This window comes from Copadichromis virginalis, linkage group LG14, assembly GCF_057382275.1.
Source record: "Copadichromis virginalis isolate Kocher_CV1m ecotype Utaka linkage group LG14, C_Virginalis_male_GT1.1, whole genome shotgun sequence".
NCBI lineage: Eukaryota > Metazoa > Chordata > Actinopteri > Cichliformes > Cichlidae > Copadichromis > Copadichromis virginalis.
This window is the reverse complement of record NC_140631.1, coordinates 17,598,847-17,620,603: the sequence shown is the minus strand read 5'-3', so window position 1 is coordinate 17,620,603 and position 21,757 is coordinate 17,598,847. Positions and strand designations below refer to the sequence as shown.

Below are 21,757 nucleotides of genomic sequence, written 5' to 3'. Positions count from 1 at the left end.
GGTTTACCTAATTATGAAAACGCCGCCCTTACACTGTGCACGACTGAATAACACGCCATCGGCCGTGTGCAAGCGTCTGCTCGAGTATGCGTGTCTGCGTGTTTATATTACATGTTTGTTATGGGCAGAACTGCAGAGTACACATTGTTTAGAATAAGAAGGAGCAGAAAGAGAGGGCAGAGGCAAAAAAGATGAAAAAGAATGAATTTAAAGGTTGTTGAAAGTGAAAAAAAGTGACTGCTTTAAAAGTGCAACGAGTGTGAGAGACGGGCTGACAAAAAGCAAATGGCAGGAGACGTGAATGCTGGAAGAGAGACGAGAGAGAAAATCGGGAGTAAGTGAAAGGGCTTGTGACGGAGGGAATACTGGGAGACAAAAGAGGGATGATGAGGAAAGGCAGGGTGGGAGAGAGGATAAGGGGGTGGGGGGTGGAGAGGAAAAAGGGGTAAAAGGAAGGAGAGAGTGAGAGAGAAACAGAGTGAGAGAGTGAGAGGGAGGGAGGGAGAAAAAAATGTCCCAGATTCCCATGCTATTTAATAGGGAGCAAAACCAAACTGAGCTTATAATGTAGACTGGCTGAGCAGGGGGCAAAGTGACAGCATCAGTGTGTGGGTGTGTGTGTGTTACGTGTGTGTGTGTGAGAGGAGAGGGACTGTGTGTTTGGCCCTCTGTTAATCTGTCTTCATGTGTGTATATGTGCAGACAACATATATGGCCTGGTGCATGGAGAAGTACATGTAAGGAAGTAACCTGTTTTCCCAGTGTGGACGAGCAGCCTGCTGACAGACTGGACTCCAGATTTCAGTTTGAAAAAAAAGGCTCCTTTCAGGGCTGGATGTTCTTTTGTTTTTGTTTTTAATAAGAGGAGGACTTGTGCAGCTTTATTTTGGAGGAATACTTCACACTAAGATTTAATCAGATGCTCTCACGCACACGCTCCTCTGCTCCGTGTAGCTGTGCGTGGGTGAGGGGCCTACCTGGATTAATCTGAGCGCACATGATTGTGGGACATGCGAACAGCAGAAAGGAGCGATTGAAGGGGAGGATAAAGTGAAGAAGAAAGCTGGAAGATGTACTTGTACAAGGCAACGTGCCCGGAGATCCCCAACCCGAAACAGAAGGGGTCCAGGATTCAGGGTGGAGGCCAGGATGGGGTCAAGGCTCACGGCCTAGGACAGGGGAGGCTTGTCGGAAAGACTTCTATGGGGACGGGAACGCGACCCTACCCTCCTCTGATGCTGTGGACAGCAAACAAACCCAACGGTGTGGTGGAGCTCAAGCAGCTGGAGGAGTTCCTCAACTTCCACTCGCTGTCGCTGCACGACACGGTGAAGAGTCAGACAGGCATGGCCTACAGGTAACCTTACCTGTGTGTCTCTGTGAGAGGAAGTCATGTTCGGTCATGTTGACAGACTTATCATTTCTCTTTAAAGAGTTAGTAATGGCTGAGGGGGTTGAAGAGAGTTTTTTATAATTAGTGTTTTGTTTGATTCTACATCTGTGACATCTGAAGAGAAGCGTGGATAAAAATCAAACAGTTTTTCAAGCTTTCCCCCCACATGCTCTGTGTTTACATGATTCTAAGGTCATGCTTGCTTTGCAATGCCCATTGCATAATGGGAACTATTGATCTCTTTTAAAACTCCCAAGCTAATTGATCATTAGCTCTGAGTGCTTTATAAATAATTTTAATCCGTGTTGGCGAGTGGTTTGAGCGAGTGTGATCGGGACATTGTGGATCGCTGCTCAGCCCCCAGGCAAAAAAAGTAACACGTAGCTTCTTTGCCTGAATCGCCTGGTCGTCTCCGGAGAGGACGAGAGGGGGATGAGCTTGAGTAAAGCCTTCTCTGTTGTTTACCTCAGCTTGTTAGAGCTCATTAATCTTAATTTGTACCTGAACTTGTTTAAATGTTTAAAAATGTTTCTTTTTTAATTAGAAACTTAAAAAAACATCCAGTGTGAACTGAGAGTCCACACTGACAAAACAGAATAAAAAAACAACTTGGGAATCAGAGGAAATAAAATATTCTTATTCAACAAAGTAAATCAATAAGACTGCATAGTGTGGTTTTAAAAAATTAGTGTCCATGTGTGTTTTATATTTGGAGACACTGCTGGCTTAGCATTTCCATGAACTATATTTCTGTCATTCGTTCCCTGGGGCTTCCTCATCAGTGGTTCTTTGCAAAATCCTGCCAACATATTTCACTGTATTACAGTCAGTGTAATAATAACACGGACTAAACGTATTCCGTTGTTGTGTTGGTTTAGAAGATCTGGCAGCTCAGACCGTTTCCATCACCCCTCTGTGCCCACCAATGGAGAAAAGGGGGTGTAGAGAGGAGTGTGATGGGAGTCTGTATCTCTGTTGGATCAACCTGGCTAAAGGAGCTCATATGGCCATTCGCTATTAGCATTTGCCTGGGGACATATTGGCATATGTGCGTTCGAGGGCCTGTGTGTGTGTGTTTAAAAGTTTGTGGCTATTGCCATGGTAACCTAATAGAACAGCTGGCTGCCCACGACCTTTTCCAGGTCAGCGTGCTTGTCGGTGGTCAAGTTGAGCAGTCCGTTCACTCAGACACACACAAATAAGAAAGAAATTTGAAATTTTGTTAAGTAGAAAGCATTTCCCCGCATTAGCATGCAAAACAATGAAACCTTTGAACTTAGTTTTAACCATAAAAGAGATAAAACCGGGCGTCAGTTTAGCTCATGGGGTGAGCAGGTGATCAAAGGAGGTGGTCCTGGGTTTGAGTCTGACCTGAGGCCCTTTGCTACGTCTGCTCTCTGTCCACTATCTACAACTGTGTTTTCTAACAAAGGCAATTTTTTTGTGGGGGGTCTTTTTGTGTGGAGAAAAAATAAAACAAACCAAACCAGTCATGACTTCAACCTCCCAAAAACGGGTTACATACAAGATATTAATAAAAATGCTTTTATTAGCACATGAACACCCCAAAGGAAGAGATGCAATTCAGTCAAGTGCCCTCTGTGACCTTTAAATGTGTTTTCCCTTTAAAGTCCTGCCAGCTCTGTGGGGGTGAGCCGAGGAGAGTTGTGACTTGACAAAACATAAAGAGCCTTTTCTAACCTTTTTGGCTCGTGATCCCTTAAAACAATGACTCTGTTCTTATGATGCTTTAATATTTTATAAGAGGAAAAATCCTGACCACAAGTTTAAACACTTAAAAGCAATTTCAAGGCCAGCTTTTTTGGTGCTGTGTCTAAATATTATATTTTAAGAAGTAAAAGTAAAGTATAGTGGCTTTTATGTATGGACGATCCAAACCTGGCGCAACCGAACTGTACACTTACCACTTTATTATGCACATCAGTTTAATCACATGGCAGCATATGCAACTTAAAGCATTTAGGCATGCAGACGTAGTCAAAATGACCTGCTGAAGTTCAAGTTGAGCCTCAGAATGGGAAGAAAGATGATTTTGAGGTTGGTGTGGTTGTTGGCAGGCTGATCTACAGGGATTTTCTTGAATAATCATCTTTAGGGTTAACAGATCTGAAAGATCTGTGTCATAGCAAGAGGGCGTCCTTGTGCCTGTGAGGGCTCTCATTCGGTACAGCAGCTTCCTCTTTTTTTGTCTTCCCCGCCCCTACTTTGGAAAGCTATGACATCACAACAATGTGACAGTCAACTGCAATGTTGATCGTGGATCAGCATTATTGTGATGATGCTAATGAGTGATTCTATGGATGGATGGACTGGATCCATATCATGAGAACAGATGATATGGATCCACGTGAACAAGTGCCTGGTTAATGTCTTAGGTCAGAGGAGCTAACGTTACAACCAAGGTATGCAGAAGAGCATCCCTCAATTGTGAAGCAGATGGGCTCCAGCAGCAGAAGACCACACCTTCTTCCACCCCTGAAAGCAACGAACGGGAAACTGAGGCTACAGTTTCACACAAGCTTGTGTTGTGGGCTCAAAACTGATTTCTTTCACTGTACCAAAATATCCTCCACAGGCAAATCTCAATTCATTAGAGCACCTTTGGGATGTGGTGGAACAACAAATTCACATCATGGATGTATAGCCAAGAAATCTGCAGCGACTGTGTGATGCTGTCATGCCGGCATGGACCAAAATCTCAGAGGACTATTTCCAGCACTTTATTGAATCAGTGCAACGAAGAATTAATTCAGTTCTGCAAGCAAAAAGGTTCAACCTGATATTTGCAAAGTGTATGGTGGGTTTAAAACAGGAACACACATGCACACAGACACACAGGCATTCTTTCAAATGATCCAAAGTGCACAGATGGAAAGAGGAAGAAGAGGCAAATTCCATGTAGATATGAGCTCAACAGAGTGCCCTCACATGCCCTTTAGTTTATTATTCATGAGTGTGTGTGCCTGTTTGTGGGGCGTGGGTGAGTCCTTTCAGTTGTGCAAGAGCATCAGTGAGTGTTTGTTAGACAGCAAATTACCTCAGTGTGTGTGCATGTTCATTATGTCGTTAATATGGCCCTGACTATGTAGGTTATGGTGACAACATAATGTTCATTTCAGAACATATGCATTTAACATTTTCTCTGGGCTAATGTTAACACTAGTCGGGGAGATACTGATGCACTGTGACACTGTAAGTAGCATTTTAGAGAGACGGTGATCGCTCGGTACCAGAATGTAGCCTCGGAAATGGATTTTGACATCAACTCAGTGCGCGTTAGTCATGAACGCGCCACTACAATGAATAAATATCAAGCTGAAAGCTAAGTTTTGTGTTCAATCAGCCTCCAGAGCGACGAACAAAAAGCGTGAATCAAGTACATCCCCTTTTAACCTAGATTCCAAGTTATTACGCACTCAAATGCACACGATGTTTGATTACTCACGCTGAATTAAAACAGACATCAATTCAATCAGCCAAGTGGGGAAAAAGATTAATCTAAAGGCCATGATATTATTGGATACAGCAGGGGAATGCTGGGTAAGGGCACAACAGTGAAGGGGAATTCAAACCTCCAGGGGGCAGAAGGTCACATTATGAAGCATATGCCATGTGCTCTTGGGTGTACTAATGTGTGTTTGTGAGTACGCGTGTGTGTGTACTTGTATTGCTCATGTTTTCACAGTCACATCATGGGGACCTAAAAAGGGGATGGAGACAAAAAGACCCTGTAATGATTGTATAGAGACTTGTTTCCAGGTTAAGTCAAGGCTAAGTTTCTAGAAAATGATTGTAAGACGATGAAAATTCCCTTGAAGTGATACAAACTGAACTGCCAGTGTGTGTGTGTGTGTGTTTGTGTGTGTTTTCAGACAGTCTGGATGTTTGTCAGTCCATCTGATTAAATGAGCTCTGCCTGCTGATCGACTGTGGTGTGAAGGTGACAGAGTTACATTGTCCCTGCAGTTGCTTCTCTCCTCCCCTGTCACTCACTTCTTTCTCTGTCCCTGCAGCCTTTGCTGATTTTGTTCTGTGCATAATTCATAGTCTGTGTGCATCAGCCATTTCTACTCTGCCTTTGCTGTTTTCAGAATGTGAATTAAATTCTCCACATTGTAAAACACTGGAAATGACTTTCCTAGATTTATCGTGTTAGGAATGTATTTCGAGGTCTGTACCACGAAGTAAGATTTCAGCTTATCCGGATAACTTATTGGGTTAACTCTGGGTTTTCTGTACTGCAAAGGTAGTTCACATCAACAGGTATGAAGTCAGCGGATACTCACCAGTCAGCAAAATCAATGTTAATTCTGAGAGTCTGATAGTCTTATGACTAAAATTTCATTTTGTTTTAGTCATAATTTAGGCATTAAATTCTTTCATAAGATTATAGTAGACTCAGTCTGAAGTTGATTACAATATAAAGTGTAAAAAGTGTGTTGTGTTTTTATTGGTCGGAGTTGCTCCACACACTTAAAAAAGCATCTTATTTTTCTTGATATCAAATGAGAAATGTGTCCATTAGGTCTACTCTGCTCTTCCTCCCAAGCGTTGACATTTTCTTGCATTTTCAGGAGAAACTGGGAGTATGAAAGACGTTTTTATATGAACTCTTTACTTGCTCTCAGACCAATAAAGACCACTGAGGTTGTAGCTGAAACAATAAGACCAAGACTGCCTTTTAAACTTTTATCTAATGAAATACTCGATATAATCCACCAGATAAACTTTATGGATAGAAATAAATCTTCCTCCAATCCTGCTGACCGAAGTGCTCAAAGCTCGCCCGCATTCATACAGGACTTTTAATACTGAACTCCTGCACAGTGCTTTCCCTCTCTCACACACTCACACAGCAGCTTTCAGTCTGTGTTATGTGTTCAACATCCCCATAATTTTCCAATTTTATGGTTTTGTCTCCGCTGCACTTTTTTATGTTTCATGATTGGCCAGCACCACTTTTTTCCCCCGTGAACCTGTGAACTCCTCATCCTGATTGCCAGTGTTAGAGTAATTGGTATGTAATGGAAAGACACCACGGGCATGTAAACTTGTGCTATAATAGAAGTGTCTTAAGGTGGTATGAGCTTGCAGAAGATACATAAAAGTAAAAGTTTGCAGTTCATTACAATTATAGTTGCTTCTAATGGCAGTAATGATCCCTCCCTTGACCTGGAGACATTTTTCATGTATTAAAATGTATAAAAATAACAGATTATTAGCTGGAATTACACTATAGAGCACCACCAGTCCTGCTACTCTTTGATAACAGATCCCCCAGGTTCTGCTACTGGTATGTCAAATCAAAAAGGAACTCCAGTACTATGTAATGTACTAGTCTTACTGCTTTTAACTAGAAATCACATTTTAACCATACAGCACATTATATACTTCACATCTATGGTCCATTTAGAATAACCAGTTAACCCAACAAGACTGTATTTGGGTTGGTGGAGGAAGCCCATGCAGGCACAGAGATAACATGCAAACTTCAGAGAGACCACAGGAAGGCTGCAGCCAACCTTGAGGTTTGAATCAGGGGAGAACACCACTAACCACTGCTCGACCGTGCCGGCCATAAAGGCCAGTGAAGGCCACGTCAAAGTGGACGTGAGCCCTGTACCTACTCTGCTTGACTGTCCAGGCCTTGAACCTCATGTGTTTTCTCTCTATTAGTAGTAAATCAATATTCAATATTACATAAAATTAACTATTAAAAAAGTGTCTTTGAATGGCAGAGATACAGAAATGTCTGGATGTAGCACAGAGCGTGTGCGCTTGAAGCCATTTATGATTTTTAATTTGTTTGATCTGCTGCTCACCTCAAACAAGTACAAGCAGAAATGTTGGACTTTTAACGATATACTTTAAATTTCTGTTTGTTTGTTTTTTACAAGTACAGTTAAAAATTAAAAAACAAAACAAAATAAGGACTGTCTGGGCAAAGAGTCACCAGAACTTTTTCTGTAATTTTACACATTTAAGAGTCGTGCTGACAGATTTCTTTCTTATTCATAGCAGCTTTTACTTTGTAGAAAAACAGTTAAATATAGGACTTCTTTACACTGACAGGAAGGGGAGATTCACTGGTCTGGACCACTTAAGAAGTGGGCTGTATGTGGCCTGCCATGTATGGCCTGTCAGGGGTGTCACTTTTTGTCTCAGGGACCACGGATTTGTTTTTTTGTTTTTGTTAATGGGTGTTTCCCTTGTTGCCGGGTTTCAAAAATGGCAGTTTTGATTTCGCCTTCATGACTCTTGATTGACGTCATGTAACGGAGCGGAAAGGCTGATTTTATTTCCAAGATGTTTTGTGTTTTTAAAAGGAAGGAAACCTTCCTCCAAACGGACAGAGCAGTGAAGCCGCCAAGGGAAAGTACACGATTAAAAAACTGTATAATTAAAATATAATTTGTTATATTTAAATAGTTAAAATGTAAAATGAATTAAAACAACCTTGGCCAAGGGGTAACACAATAAAAATCAATAAAACACAACATTAAAAGTCCAGTGGCCTGCGCCACGACCTAAAAGTCCCAGGGAGTTAAGAAATCCAGCGAAATAAAAGGGAAACCCAGCGGAGTCCTCTCCTTCCTTTCTGCATTCGCGTCTTGATGCACTGAAGGAAGGGAGGGAGCGGCAGTCACTATTCCTTTCGACAGTTTTACTTTATAAAAAGGGATAAGTCAGAGACTTACCCCGGGTGGGCAGAGCTCTGAACTCCGCCCGCCGCTTCTTTAAAACTGGAAATCGGCACCAGCTGTCTCACTGCTTCTGCTCTCCCGCAGTGCACAAGCTGGCTCTTGTCGTTATTGCCGTCCGACTGCCCGCTGCGCGTCCCTAGTCGCTGGTGGTGTCTCGTCCCCAGTCGCTGGTCATGTCTCCTAACGCCCAGCTCCACCAGCCCCTTCGGCTTGCAGGCGCTGCCGCCTGGCACCACTTACTCCTGGCCGTCTCTCTAGCCTCTCGGTCGAACCCCTTCCTTTGGTCTGTCAGGCCCTCTTATTGGCCTCTCTGGGATCTCTCGCAGGTGTGATCAGTTTATTATCAGGTAGGGGCGGAGTCTTTCCAGGACAAGTCACCAAATAAATACCATTAAAACATGCAGTAAAACTCATAAAAATAAACCAGTGTACAATATTAAAATATTAAAAAGGTAAAACGCAGCAAAACATGCATAGTAGAAAAACTTAGATAACTTGTCCCTTTCCACCCTGTGACAGTCACTTACAAGTATTCCTGATCATGCTTCAGCTGTTATCCTGTAATCTGGTTGCGTATGTTTGGGAAAAGAGAGACTGAACCCTGAGATAACTTAAATTACACTTCAATATTGCACACAGATGGTGCTGATTGCATCTTACGTACATCTACCAACTAATGTAAGTCTAATAGCAACAACCAACCAACCCAGTGACATCACTTTCTGTGCTCTCACAAGGTGGTGCTACACATTCTCCAAAAACCTCCATCCGTCCATCCATCCATTTTCTTCCGCTTATCCTTTTCAGGGTCGCGGGGGGCGCTGGAGCCTATCTCAGCTGTCATAGGGTGAGAGGCGGGGTACACCCTGGACAGTGTAACAAACCTTTTGGGTTATAGCACCACTAGGGGGGGAGTCTCCTAGGGGGGTGTGTGAGTATAGCGTGGCAGCCATTACATGCTGCTCGTGTTCTGTTCTCAGGATAGACCTCACCGTTGTAACGGCCTGGCACCGGCGACTACCGATCCCCGCCCATGTATGTACGGACAGTGTAGAGCCGTGGAGACCTGGCTTGTATGGTCTTATGTTGCTGACAAGGAATAAAGGTCTGTTGTTTAATTTAACTGACTGGCTCCGTGTTATCCGGCTAACCTCCACACCACATGCCCGCTGGACCGGCTAGCCGCTCTTTCCTCGCCAGACTGCTGTTACAAAGTGGCGCCCGAACATTGTTCTCTGGATCTTCATCGTCATCCGGACCGACAGACGGTGGGCTCGGATGTTTTTCCCGTGTTTTTCAACGATCGACACTTCGGCTGAGGTGGCGTGTTTTTTTTTCTCTTCGTCTGGCTGTATTGGCCGGGCCGATAGGACCCCGTGAAGGAGCCGACCCCCCGGGATTTCAACGGTATTTGCAGGCATGGAAGAGCGCCGACCCATCGCTTGACACGCTCGCCTGCGAGGGGGAGTACTCCGTGAGTAACTGTACGGCCCGTCGGACCGCTAACTCAGTGCTATTGGACCGTTACGACATCGGCGGTGCTAAAGCTAAGGCTAACGCTACAGTGACTTTGACTCAGTGTTCATTCACGGACGCTCTCTGTCTGATGGATATTAACGCTTAGGTACTCTGTGGGAACGCTCTTTCACTTTGCCATAACTTTTGTGAGACAGAGAGTGGTTTCGGCCATACTTTTGAAATGGCGTCCCACCCAGACACAGGCAGCGAGGGAGACGGCTGCGACTCAGATGCTGAAGCTCCCAGCCTGACTAAGTACATCATCCCTCGCTCTACCCCTCATGACCTCAATCTTAAGGTGGAAAGCTTGCAAGAAGAGGTGGAGAAACTGCGAGTCTGCTTGCACGATTCGCTGGAGCTACAAAAGAGCCTTCTGAAGCACTTGGATGGTGGCGCGAGAGGGGAACCGGGGGAGCAAACATCTCCTCAGAGAACCCCCAACCCGGTGGCTTTTTCCACACCATTCACACAGAAAGGGATTAACACAGAGCCCCCTCCGCTTCTCCAGCGTCAGTCGGCGGAACTCTGCAATACATCGAGGATGATCGCCGCAGCGCTGCACCAGGCCAAGCTGGAGCCCCCAGTGTTCGCTGGTGACGGTGGAGTGTCACCGGAGGAGTGGCTCCAATCAGTGGATAGCTACAGATCGTCGCTGCGCCTAACCGACTCGCAGGTTCTGAGTGAGCTCCCTCACTTCCTCAAGGGAGAGCCCAGTAAATGGTTTAGGGCCCTCAGCTCTCACATTACTACATGGGCACATTTTTACCAACTTTTTGAATCAGTGTTTGTGTCAGCTGATAACCAAGAGCACGTTTGGCGGGGCATCCTCGATCGCGTCCAATCACTAGAGGAACCCCTCCCAACGTTTGTAGCTCACATGCTCGGTGAGTTCAATAAGCTAAGGTGCCCGCTGCCGGAGCATGAACAGATCGAGCTTATATGTAAACATTCATTGGAGAAATATCGGGTTGCGTTGTACGGTACGCCGGTCCCGTCGGTTATGGACCTACTACTTCGCGCGCACGAGCTCCACACAGCCTTAGGTCCAGTCGGCCGCTCAACCCCTACTTCATCCCCTAGTGTTGCAAGCGCGAGAGAACCACATTGTTTTAAATGCTCCCGCCCGGGGTTTACCACACACACGTGCCCAAGTTGCACCTGGGTTGCCCCAAAAGAACGAGGTGCTGCCAGACCCAGGGCAACCTACCACCGACCTCTCCCAGGCCCACCACCGGGCCTGGAACTGGCCGATGCTGAAGGGCTGGATTCACTGCCGGCGGCTCGTGCGGCCAGTCAGCAGTCGGGAAACCCCCGGGGGGGGGGGGGGGGGGGAGGACATTTCAATGAGGCAGCCCTCCCCCCATTCGCAAAGTATGCCTCGCCCGCATGATGCCCACCAGATTGTGCAAGGCATTGTGGGGCACATGGAAGATGTAGAGTCGGGAGCGCACTGGAACACTCCATTGAAAACCAAAATTAACTTCAACTCGGTGGCAGTGAACGCTACGCTAGATACGGGGGCATCCCTGTCTGCTGTGCGGGCTGAACTCATTTTGGAGAACAACTTGTCTCCCAACAGGACCCACCAGTGGATGGGTCCACCGGTGAGCCTAGTAGACGGTGCTCGCTGTCTCCCGGAGGGTGTTACATGGCTGCCCATAGGGTTCTTGAACAAAAGGTTTTATCACCGGTTTGCTGTCATCCGCAACTTGTCATCCCCCTTTGTCTTAGGGATGGACTTTATGAGCAGGGCCTCTTTGACAATCCACATCCCCTCAAGAACCGTAGTTATGGACGACAGTCCATGCACAGGCGCGGATGAAGAGGAGGGTTGCTCAGTTGATCTGTTGAGCGATGATAATGTCATTATGACGCTTGACATGGTAGAGCCCTCGCTGGAGACCAAAGCTCTGGAGGCAAACCTAACAGATAGTCAGAGAGAACTATTAGTTGTCCTCCTTGAACAATTTAGCTGCATGTTTGGTGGTCATTTGGGCCGCACGTCTTTAACTGAACATGTGATCGACACGGGAGATGCAAGGCCTATTAACCTCCCCCCATACTGCACCTCCCCTGCAAAGAAACAACTCATTGAAGAGCAGGTCCAGAAAATGCTGGAGGATGGCATAATTGAACCGTCCATGAGCCCCTGGGCCGCACCTGTCGTGATTGTTAACAGGTTGGGCGCTGACCCACGGTTCTGTGTGGACTTTAGGGGGCTGAACCAGGTGACTCGGAAGGACTCATACCCCTTACCGCGGGTCGATGAGTCTCTCGACTTCCTAGCGAGAGGTCGATTCATTTCAACATTGGACCTAGCGAGGGGTTACTGGCAGGTGCCGGTTTCAGGGGACTCACGTCCTAAAACAGCCTTTGTTTCCCATTGTGGGCTGTTTCAGTTTCGCGTGCTCCCTTTCGGCCTCTGCAACGCACCAGCCACCTTTCAGAGGTTGATGCACAACGTCCTCAGCGGCCTTGTTTACAAGACATGTGCTGTATATCTGGACGACATCGTGGTTGTGTCCCCTACCTTCGAACAGCATTTGTTGGACCTGCGGGAGGTCCTTGAGAGACTTAGGTCTGTGGGTCTCTCGTTGAAGCTTAAGAAATGCCAGTTCTGCCTGAAGGAGCTCACCTTCCTGGGCTACCGGGTTACCCCGGATGCCATTAAATCGGACGATGACAAAATCAAGGCTGTGATGCAGTTCAGAACTCCGTCCTCAATGAAACAGGTGCGGCAGTTTCTCGGTCTGACGGGATACTACCGCAGATTCGTAAAGGAATATGCTCGCCATGCAGAACCTCTGCACGCCCTGACAAGGAAGGATGTTACCTTTCAGTGGGATGACAGGTGTCAGGAGTCCATGGACTTCCTGAAACAGAGCATTGCGACAGCGCCTGTCCTGTCACTCCCTGACTTTTCCCGGCCTTTCCTCATCCATACGGATGCATGTGACCTTGGCTTGGGGGCGGCCTTAATGCAGAAGGATGCAGAGGGTAGGGAAGTAGCGGTCGCTTATGCGAGTCGAGCTCTTCACAAGGCAGAGAAACCATACTCTACGCCAGAAAAGGAGTGTCTGGCCATGATTTGGGCTTTAGAACACTTTCGTCCCTATGTGGAAGGGCTTCATGTGACGGTCTTGACTGACCACAACAGCCTTAAGTGGCTGATGTCACGCCCAAACCCCACTGGCCGGTTGGCGCGGTGGTCCCTGCGCTTGCAGGACTTTGACTTTACCATCGTACATAAGGCGGGGGTGCACAACAGGGTGCCAGACGCTCTGTCTCGCAACCCACTACCTGCACCAGAGGGTCCTCCTATTGAAATCTTGCCGGAGCATGCTGTCATGTGGGGCATGGATCTTCGCGCCCAGCCTCCCCTTTTGTTAGAGGACCGAACACAACTAAGGCAGCTGCAGCTAGATGACCCAGGTGCAGGTCCAAAGCTCCGAGACCTGGAGTGTTCCCCCAATCTGGGTTCGGACGCCAGTCCTTCACCGTCCTTGGTGGTCAATGACGGCCTACTCTATTACCGAGGCCCGAAACATAAGCGCAATCTTCGTCCCCAGGAGGAGCTGAAGCTGTATGCTCCTACGGCTCTCCGGGGTACCCTGTGCGGTTATTATCATGACCACCCTACAGCAGGTCACCTGGGGATTGCTAAGACACTAGCGAGAATGCAGTCTAGGTTTTACTGGCCCAAGATGGCATCGGAAGTTAAACGCTACGTCTTGTCGTGCCCAGTATGTCAACTCACAAAACCCAGTCAAAGAAAGCCAGCGGGCTTCATGGTCCCCATTTCGCCCCAGCGACCCTGGGAATACGCAGGGGTCGATTTTGTCGGACCACTACCTCGCACCGCTTCGGGGAACTCGTACATACTGGTCTTCGTAGACTATTTCTCCAAGTGGATCGAAGTGTGTGCGGTTCGGGATGCGACGGCTCGAGTGGCAGCCAGTAAGTTCATTAACGAGGTATTTGCTAGGCATGGGGCCCCTAGGTACCTTATTTCGGACAGGGGCTCACCTTTTGTCAGTGAGCTGTTTGATTCTGTTCTATCCACTCTTGGGTCCACCCACCGCCTCACGACGGCGTATCATCCGCAAACTAATGCGACCGAAAGAGTGAACAGAACTCTCAAAACGGCCATCCGCGCATACGTGGGCGATAAGCACGCGTCGTGGGATAAGTTCATGTCCCAAATCTGTTTCGCGCTGCGCTCGGCCCCCCATGAGAGTACAGGACTCAGCCCTGCTATGATGTTGTATGGTAGGGAGCTGGAGACACCCCTTGACTTGCTTACTAAGCCGTCTGGAGAGAGCGAGGAGTCATCCATGCCCTAGCCGGAGACCCTTAAAGCGTCGCTTCAGGAGGCCCACGATCGGGCCAGGGAGACACTGGCTCGCAGCCATGCTAGGCAGAAACGCTACTACGACCTGAGACGCCGGCCGATGACCTACGCAGTCGGAGACTTGGTGAAAGTCAAAGCTCATCATCGATCGGACGCTCAATCTTGCTTCACGGCCAAGCTGGCACCCTTGTTTACAGGGCCCCTCCAGGTTACTCAGAAGCTTGGGGAGGTCAACTACAGATTAGCCAAGATTGACACTGGTGAAGACGCAGGAGTCTTCCACGTCGTGAACGTTCAGCCATTTTACTCCTGGGACTCCACATCTCCTTCAGGGCACCGGACTTCGGCCCAGGAGAGCCTGGATGAGACTGAAACGGGGGAACAGCCCTCATTCCCGAGTTCAGGGGATATCGAAGCAGGCGGGCACCCCGCTGAGGGCGCCTCTGAGTCGCCACCGGCCGAGGGGGAACACTATCATTTGAGACCCCGCCGGTGCCCCAGAATCACTGAGGGTTGGACTGCTACCAGGTGGACTAACCGTCATCATACGGACAGACTCAATGTTGACTGAGGGTTGGTTTCATACATGTACATGCTGTAATTGTTCTGTTCATAAGGGGTGATTACTTGTTCTGTTCCACTGAGCCCTCGTCATCGTGGCCCGTGAGAGCCTTTGTTTGGTTTTCGGTTGTACTGATTTGTGTGACCGGTTGTGTTGTATGTCTGACTGACTGTTTCCCTTGTCTATGACCATCTCTGGAAGATGGATTGGCAGTAATACTGCATGTTCTGTATTGTTTGCTTCAAGCACTAATTTTGTTTATTGACTGTACCAATGCTTAAGGTAAGGATGTCTAACAATTCCTCCACAACCTGCTTAGTACCTAATGTAACTATGTATAGTGAAGAAGGGTAGCGGGAGGAGGGTCACCTGGGTCCGGCTGAGGACAGCCTGCGAATTGCCGGGGGGGTGATGTAACAAACCTTTTGGGTTATAGCACCACTAGGGGGGGAGTCTCCTAGGGGGGTGTGTGAGTATAGCGTGGCAGCCATTACATGCTGCTCGTGTTCTGTTCTCAGGATAGACCTCACCGTTGTAACGGCCTGGCACCGGCGACTACCGATCCCCGCCCATGTATGTACGGACAGTGTAGAGCCGTGGAGACCTGGCTTGTATGGTCTTATGTTGCTGACAAGGAATAAAGGTCTGTTGTTTAATTTAACTGACTGGCTCCGTGTTATCCGGCTAACCTCCACACCACATGCCCGCTGGACCGGCTAGCCGCTCTTTCCTCGCCAGACTGCTGTTACAACAGGTCGCCAGTCTGTTGCAGGGCCAACACACAGGGACAGACAACCAAAAACCTCTAAAGACTTATTCCTTAAATCCAGCTTTACACCAGTTGACAGTTTTGCAGAGTAGTGCTGCATGGTGTAAACCAGCCCCAATACACGTAATGTTTCGTGTCCACTTTAAATCGGGAATAAGAGATTTGAACCCTAAGCTGCAAACCCAACTCAGAAACTGTTTCTGTACTCCACATCACTTCAAAGCACGAGAAAGATAAATAAATGTTAAATAATAAAATATAACAGCTGTGTTTGACTACCCAAAGAGCAGCAGTGACAATTTATTGACTAAAACCAGTCACAAGCCTCTGCTCTGTGGACCGGAGCCCTTCTGTTCCCCCACAGTGTTTATGCTCAAACTTTTGCCTATGTAAGGAGAAACTGTTCAGGCACTGCACTCCATTTATTACTCACAGACACAAAGAGAAGGAAAAGCAAAGTATTGGGTGAGCGGAAATGAACGATGTTAAAAAAATACAAATGATTTAAAAATGATCTTTAAGCAAGCACATTGATAATATTATATTATTTATAGCCTCTGCGGTGCGTCACGGAGTTTAGAGCCTAATCTGTTCTTCCTCACTTTGTGTTCTGTATGTATTTGTTTCTCTGTGTGCAACAGTGTGCGTGCGCGTTTGTCAGAGATGGGAAGCTGTAGTTTGTAACCAAGACGCACAGTTGCGCTCTTAACCAGTGAGTTAAGGAGCGAGTAAATGCACACACTCACAGAAACAGATACGCCACAGTCAGACACACAAACACTCAGATAAATGCGTCAATTGCTCATCCTTTATTCATCTTGGAAAACAAGTGAATATTTAACAGAAGAGCTGGTGTCCTCTTTAAATAGTTAATTGGTCAGCCGGTCACAGAAGTGGCGTGCGTGCGTGCAGTCATTTATCTAACTTTATAAATACCATACAAGTCTACAGTTTGTGCATCACAGTCTACATTTCTGCACAAATAAATAAAAAGAAATGAAGAAGAATCTAAGGTGCCTGCATTAGTTCTTGCTTTAGAGTCTTTTCTATTATGAATGTAGAGGGTGTGTTAAATTGTGAAGAGCTTTACACACTTGGTATTAGACCAGCCAAGATCCTGTGACACCTTTGGCTTAGAACCAGTCATGTAATAAATTACTTTGGACTGAGAGAAAGAGAGCGCCTCATTTTGTACTGTAATTACAAGATAGGGCGGTCTGTTTAATCAGGGATTTTATTGTACATCGTGTTCAGTTAGGTTACACGCTAAAGCTGCAGTATAGTTTTATTCAAGCACTTTATTCAAGTACAAATTTGAGGTAGTCTTAGTATGAGTGTCATACCACTTCATTCTGCCAGTTTAATATGACAACAGGAAGGATGCAGTACTTTATTTATTTTTTACAATTGTCTCACAGCTTTAGTAATCTTAGCATTATTGCCTATTAAATATAACTATTATAGCATACAAAGCTATATTATAGGCTTTGACACGTATAGGTGAACTGGATCCTCAAGACGTCTCACTCCAGGAAAGAAATTAAACAAGGTAACGCTCCTGCTGACTGGAAAAACTGATAACTGTTAGTCTTTGTTAAAGCCAACGCTCGTAAAGGACTGGATCACTTGACTGTAACCAAGTGCTCATCTACAGCTATATACACTCATTAAGTATACCTTACTAGTATTAGGTTGGGCACTCTTTGCCTTTAGAAATGCCTTAATTCTTCACGGCATAGATTCAACAAGGTGCTGAACTCATTCCTCAGAAATGTTGGTCCCTGCTGATATGACGGTATCACACAGATCTCCACATCTACCACATCCCAAAGGTGCTCTGTTGGATTGAGATCTGGTGACTGTGGAGGCCATATGAGTACAGTGAACTCACTGTCATGTTCGAAAAACCAGTTAGAGATGATTTGAACTCTGCCATGGTGTGTTATCTTACTGGAAGCAGCCATAAGAAGAAGGTAGACTGTGGTTACAAGGGATAGACGTCCTCAGCAACAATACTCGGGTGGTCAATGCTCAGTTGTTACTAAGGGACTCGAATTGTGCCAAGAAAACTGAAGCCTGAACTGTTGATGCAAGGCAAGATGGAGCCGTGCTTTCGTGTTGTTTATGCTCAAATTCTGACCCTACCATCTGAATTTTGTAGCAGAAATTGAGATTCATCAGGCCAGGTAACATTTTTCCAATCTATTGTTCAGTTTCGGTGAGCCTGTGTGAACTGTAGCCTCAATTTCCTGTTCTTATTTCCTGACTGGAGGGACACCTGGTGTGCCCTTCTGCTGCTGCAGCTCACCTGCTTCAAGCTTTGACATGTTGTACACTCAAAGATGCTCTTCTGCATTCCCTGGTTGTAATGAGTGGTTATTTCCAATTACTGTTGCCTTTCTATCAGCTTGAAGCAGTCTCTAAATTTTTCTCTGACCTCTGATGTCAACAAGGCAAACTCTGAAACACTTTGTAGCTGTGTGTTTCAAAACGTGCTATACGAATAAAGTTATTATTACTAAAAATAAACCCTTCTTATGTAAAGCCATATTTGCTCCAGTCTTGATTTACGTGTACTCAGACAAATGGCCCCTGCCCACTCACACAGGTGTTTCAGCTCTGGCTGATTGCACATCTGCTTTGATTGAGCCTGAGAGTAATGAATGTTGATGCTGTCCTTAAAAAATGATAAAGTTAGTAGGTTTTTCTGCTCTGACAGGTGCAGAATAATTAGAAGGAAATGGAGAGTGCCATCAATCAAGCACGCTCGCACAGTTAGTTGCAATCACACAGTATGAGTGAAATCACCTGTGCAGATGTTCAGACAAGTTACATTTTGCTCATGAAGAGCGATTTGGCAGATGGTTAAATAGGTTTTTATTGTGAAGGCCCTTTTACTTAAACGCAGATTAAAGTGTTAGATGTAGCAGATACAAACTAAAAGAAGAGGAATAAAGATTATTGCTCAGGAAGAATTGCTTGAAGCTTTTTTGCAGTCTTCTTGTTCTCACTTAGACACACTTTTGTTATTTTTAAAGTGACTTATTAATTCCCCGTGGCTTATCCTGTTCTATCAGATGCTTAAACAAAGGCATAACCCTTAACTTACTCCCAGCACAGAATCAGTTCTACTGTTACTCTGTTACACTGATTCATGATTAATCAATACGGGTCCAATAGTGGGGGCAACACTTTCACACACATCTCCGCTTCATTAGTCTGTTGAGTGAGCTAAAGTGTGTTCTTTACATGACTCTCATTAATAATTGACTCCACAGCTTGAAAAATCAGCTGGACTCTGAACACGTGCAGCTATGAGTTTTTTCTGGCTCCTCTTTACCTCGTGCTGTGTCTCAGCCACACACACACACACACCCTCTGATGTTCCACTTGTGTCAGCACTAGCCAACTGCGTAAACCAATAGGACATGAGTTTGTCCTATTGACTTGCTCTTTGGGAGAGTGGCAGACAGGACCTAACTCTGTCAGATCGGGCCAAACCCTCATCATGGATCACTATGCTTGTCTGACCTTTCTTTGAAACTCTCTTGGTTTTAAAAGGAATTTGCAACTTGGTATTAAATCCATGAAAGACAAACACAGACTCACAGATCTGAGCACTGGTATGTTAAAAAGAAAAAGTCACGATGTTTTCTCTGAGGTGTAGTAATTTGAACTTTTTCTTCTCCTTGCTACGGCCTTTGAACATTAGAAAAGCACGACTGTCTTGCTCCTTGATATTTGTCCATTATTGATGAGGGGTGCTAGGCGTCATTTAGGAGGGAGAGCTCTCCTTGGGTCTCACTAAGGTCACTGGAGGCCACAGTGGAGCTTCATCTTACTCTCCCACACTGCTTTACGTCAAAGGAAGGGAACCCTGCCAAGTTTAACTTTGTGTCTCTTGGACGCACGCTCATCCTTTCCCTTAAAAATTATTAGCCGATCTTCAAGGTAAGTCTGTAGCCTTTGGCAAATCCGACCACAGCCAAAGTATCACAAGTTCTAAAGATAATCTTTGAGTTACGAGCACACATCCGTTTAACTCAGTTTTAAAAATCCCACTGGAGGTCGCTGATGGGTGTGTATATATATGTGTGTGTTTCTAGCAAGGCTGGGATGTGAAGCTGAACCACTTTCTCTTCAACCACTATTTTAAGATGAGTCTTTGAGATAAGAGCAGCAGTTAAATGCCTAATTTGTACCGATGGTGCAGTGCGCAGGAGGGGTAATGGCGTGGGTGTGAGATGGGCCCCTGGAGGGTTAAGGAGCATGTTTAACAGTTAGATGTGGGTGTGTGAGTGAGGAGGTGTGGGTTAGAGAAATAAGATCCGAAATGAGACACTTGGGACTCTGGTAAGGAGATCAAAAGAAAGAGGCATAAAGTTGGTTGAGAGGAGTCCTGTTATTTAAGTGTTGGTTTCAAGTTTTAACACTAGGGGGAGCCATAGATCTGCTGTCCCTTTACCTTTGGACAACAAAAGCATCAACCTCTACACTCTTTTCAGCTGATTGAGGACCAGTGATTGTCTGCAGTCACTTCATTTGCACTTGATCGATTTTAAGCACAGCAGGTCTGAGTATTTAATTGTCTGTGCATTGTGTCATATTTGTAAAACACAATGCTTCTGTCCTCTCTTTGCTTTTCTTCATTACAAGGTGAAATGAAAAAAAAATACTGTGCACAGCTGATGATTGTAGATCAATGTAACTAACAGTTCCTTGTTCCCAGTGATGTTACCAGAAATACTATTTGCCATAAGAGAGGGAAAAAAAGGGCCTGACTAAAGTGAAATGTTGCTTTAAGGGGTGCTGCAGTGCTCATGCAGACGTGGAATCAGTTGGAGTGTCGCCTACTGAGGATTTCAGAGACCTTTCAAAACCACGGCTCAAGAAGGGTCAATGGAAAAAAAAGAGAGAAAAGTAACCTGGCTCCTTCAGCAGAGAAGCAAATCCTATTCTCCTCATATCGCTCACGCTCTCATCTTCCATTTTTCACTTTTCACGTTGATTTCTTTCAGCTTGCTCTTACTTTATAATCAGTTTTATCTGCTTTCGTCACATTGCTAGTGTACTTGAAAAAATACTTGTACCACCACTAAGTGAGTATATAATGTCTGTTATTGTCTCTAAAAGATTTCTCTTTAACTATATATACGTATTACACAAATATCTCACACACAAACAGGTTTACAGCTGCAGCGTTATCTTGGAAACTTTCAGCCGATAGCTCAGCTGACCCTTCTACACACCCAGATGGCAAATTTCATACAGAGTTGCTGCGCACCTGCAAGCTGTTTTGCAACCCACCTCCTGAGAAAAGAGCTTCTGCTCCTTTCACCTCTAGCTTCACATGTATGCAGCTTGCGCCTCATGCTTTCCACAATAAAGCAGATCCGTAGAAATAAAATTAAACACAGGCACTATCATCAGTCATCGCCCTCCTTCTCCTCATTTTGCTGCTGGAGTGAATTCACTGCAAGCAGATAATGGTGCTAAAGAGATGGCACCAAGACTTTGACACCATTTGGCAATCAGAGTACCTGCATACAGACACATTTGATCATATTTGTAACTAATATTACCTCAGTGGTCATGTAAAACAATCAAATATGGGTAGGAACGGTTAAAAAATATTGTATTTTTCTACAGGTTGAGTGATATGATATTCTTACTGGCTTCTACTGCTTTGACTGCAATTACATTAATAAGAGTAGTTTTTTGGCAACTTCGTCTGGGTTCTGTCTCCACTGCTGCCTGCTGTGTATCTATGTGTGTTTGACAGGGAGGAGAAGCTGCAGCTCAGTACATGGTTTAGAAAATTTAGTGTAGTTCTTTTTCCTTTTTGGCTCAGGTGCTGTGAAGAAAAAAAGCTTGCTGCGTCTAGTTCGTAATAGCGTGGAAAAGCTTAAAAGGGCCACATCAAACAAGCTGTTCTGTCTAAACACACTCGTAAAACTATCATGCGGATGGAACTGTGGTAAATTCATTCATTGCACAGACAGAACTTTTTCACTGCCCAGCCATATATCTCCACTCAGCAGCACTAAGCTGATACGGTGGTGTAGGCAAAGTTTAGAATCACTTCCTTGGATCAGCACTTTTCTCATCTGTTCTCAGTTTGTCTCCACAGATTGTAATACAGAGGAGTGGAGCTTGAACCTTTTCCAGACTCTGTGTGTGTGTGTGTGTGTGCAATGCTTATGTGTGTTCATGGGTACAGTGTGATAAGAAAAGGTAATACATTGCACTCCCTCAAGACCCATTAAGAGAGGAGAGGTAAGAGAACAGGGGACAAAAAGTGCAACATAAAAGATTTCGGTTGTATCGGGTATACACGCACGCACACGTGCACGGATCCTGACGACTTTGCTGCAGCATTTATCACTATTTCACGAACAGCTGGTAACCGCTGCAGCAAGAGACTCACAATTCCCAACAA

General features: G+C 45.6%; 1 protein-coding gene across 1 annotated transcript in view; it reads left to right on the top strand.

Annotated features, from left to right (window-relative positions):
* Window positions 1–597: 597 nt before the first annotated feature.
* kcnab1a (potassium voltage-gated channel subfamily A regulatory beta subunit 1a) overlaps window positions 598–21,757 on the top strand; it is a 150,906-nt gene continuing 129,746 nt past the window's right edge. The window contains exon 1 of the mRNA XM_085429634.1: window positions 598–1,357. Within this exon, the coding sequence (XP_085285760.1) occupies window positions 1,071–1,357 (287 nt within the window). The 5' untranslated portion in view covers window positions 598–1,070. The remainder of the gene's footprint in view (window positions 1,358–21,757) is intronic.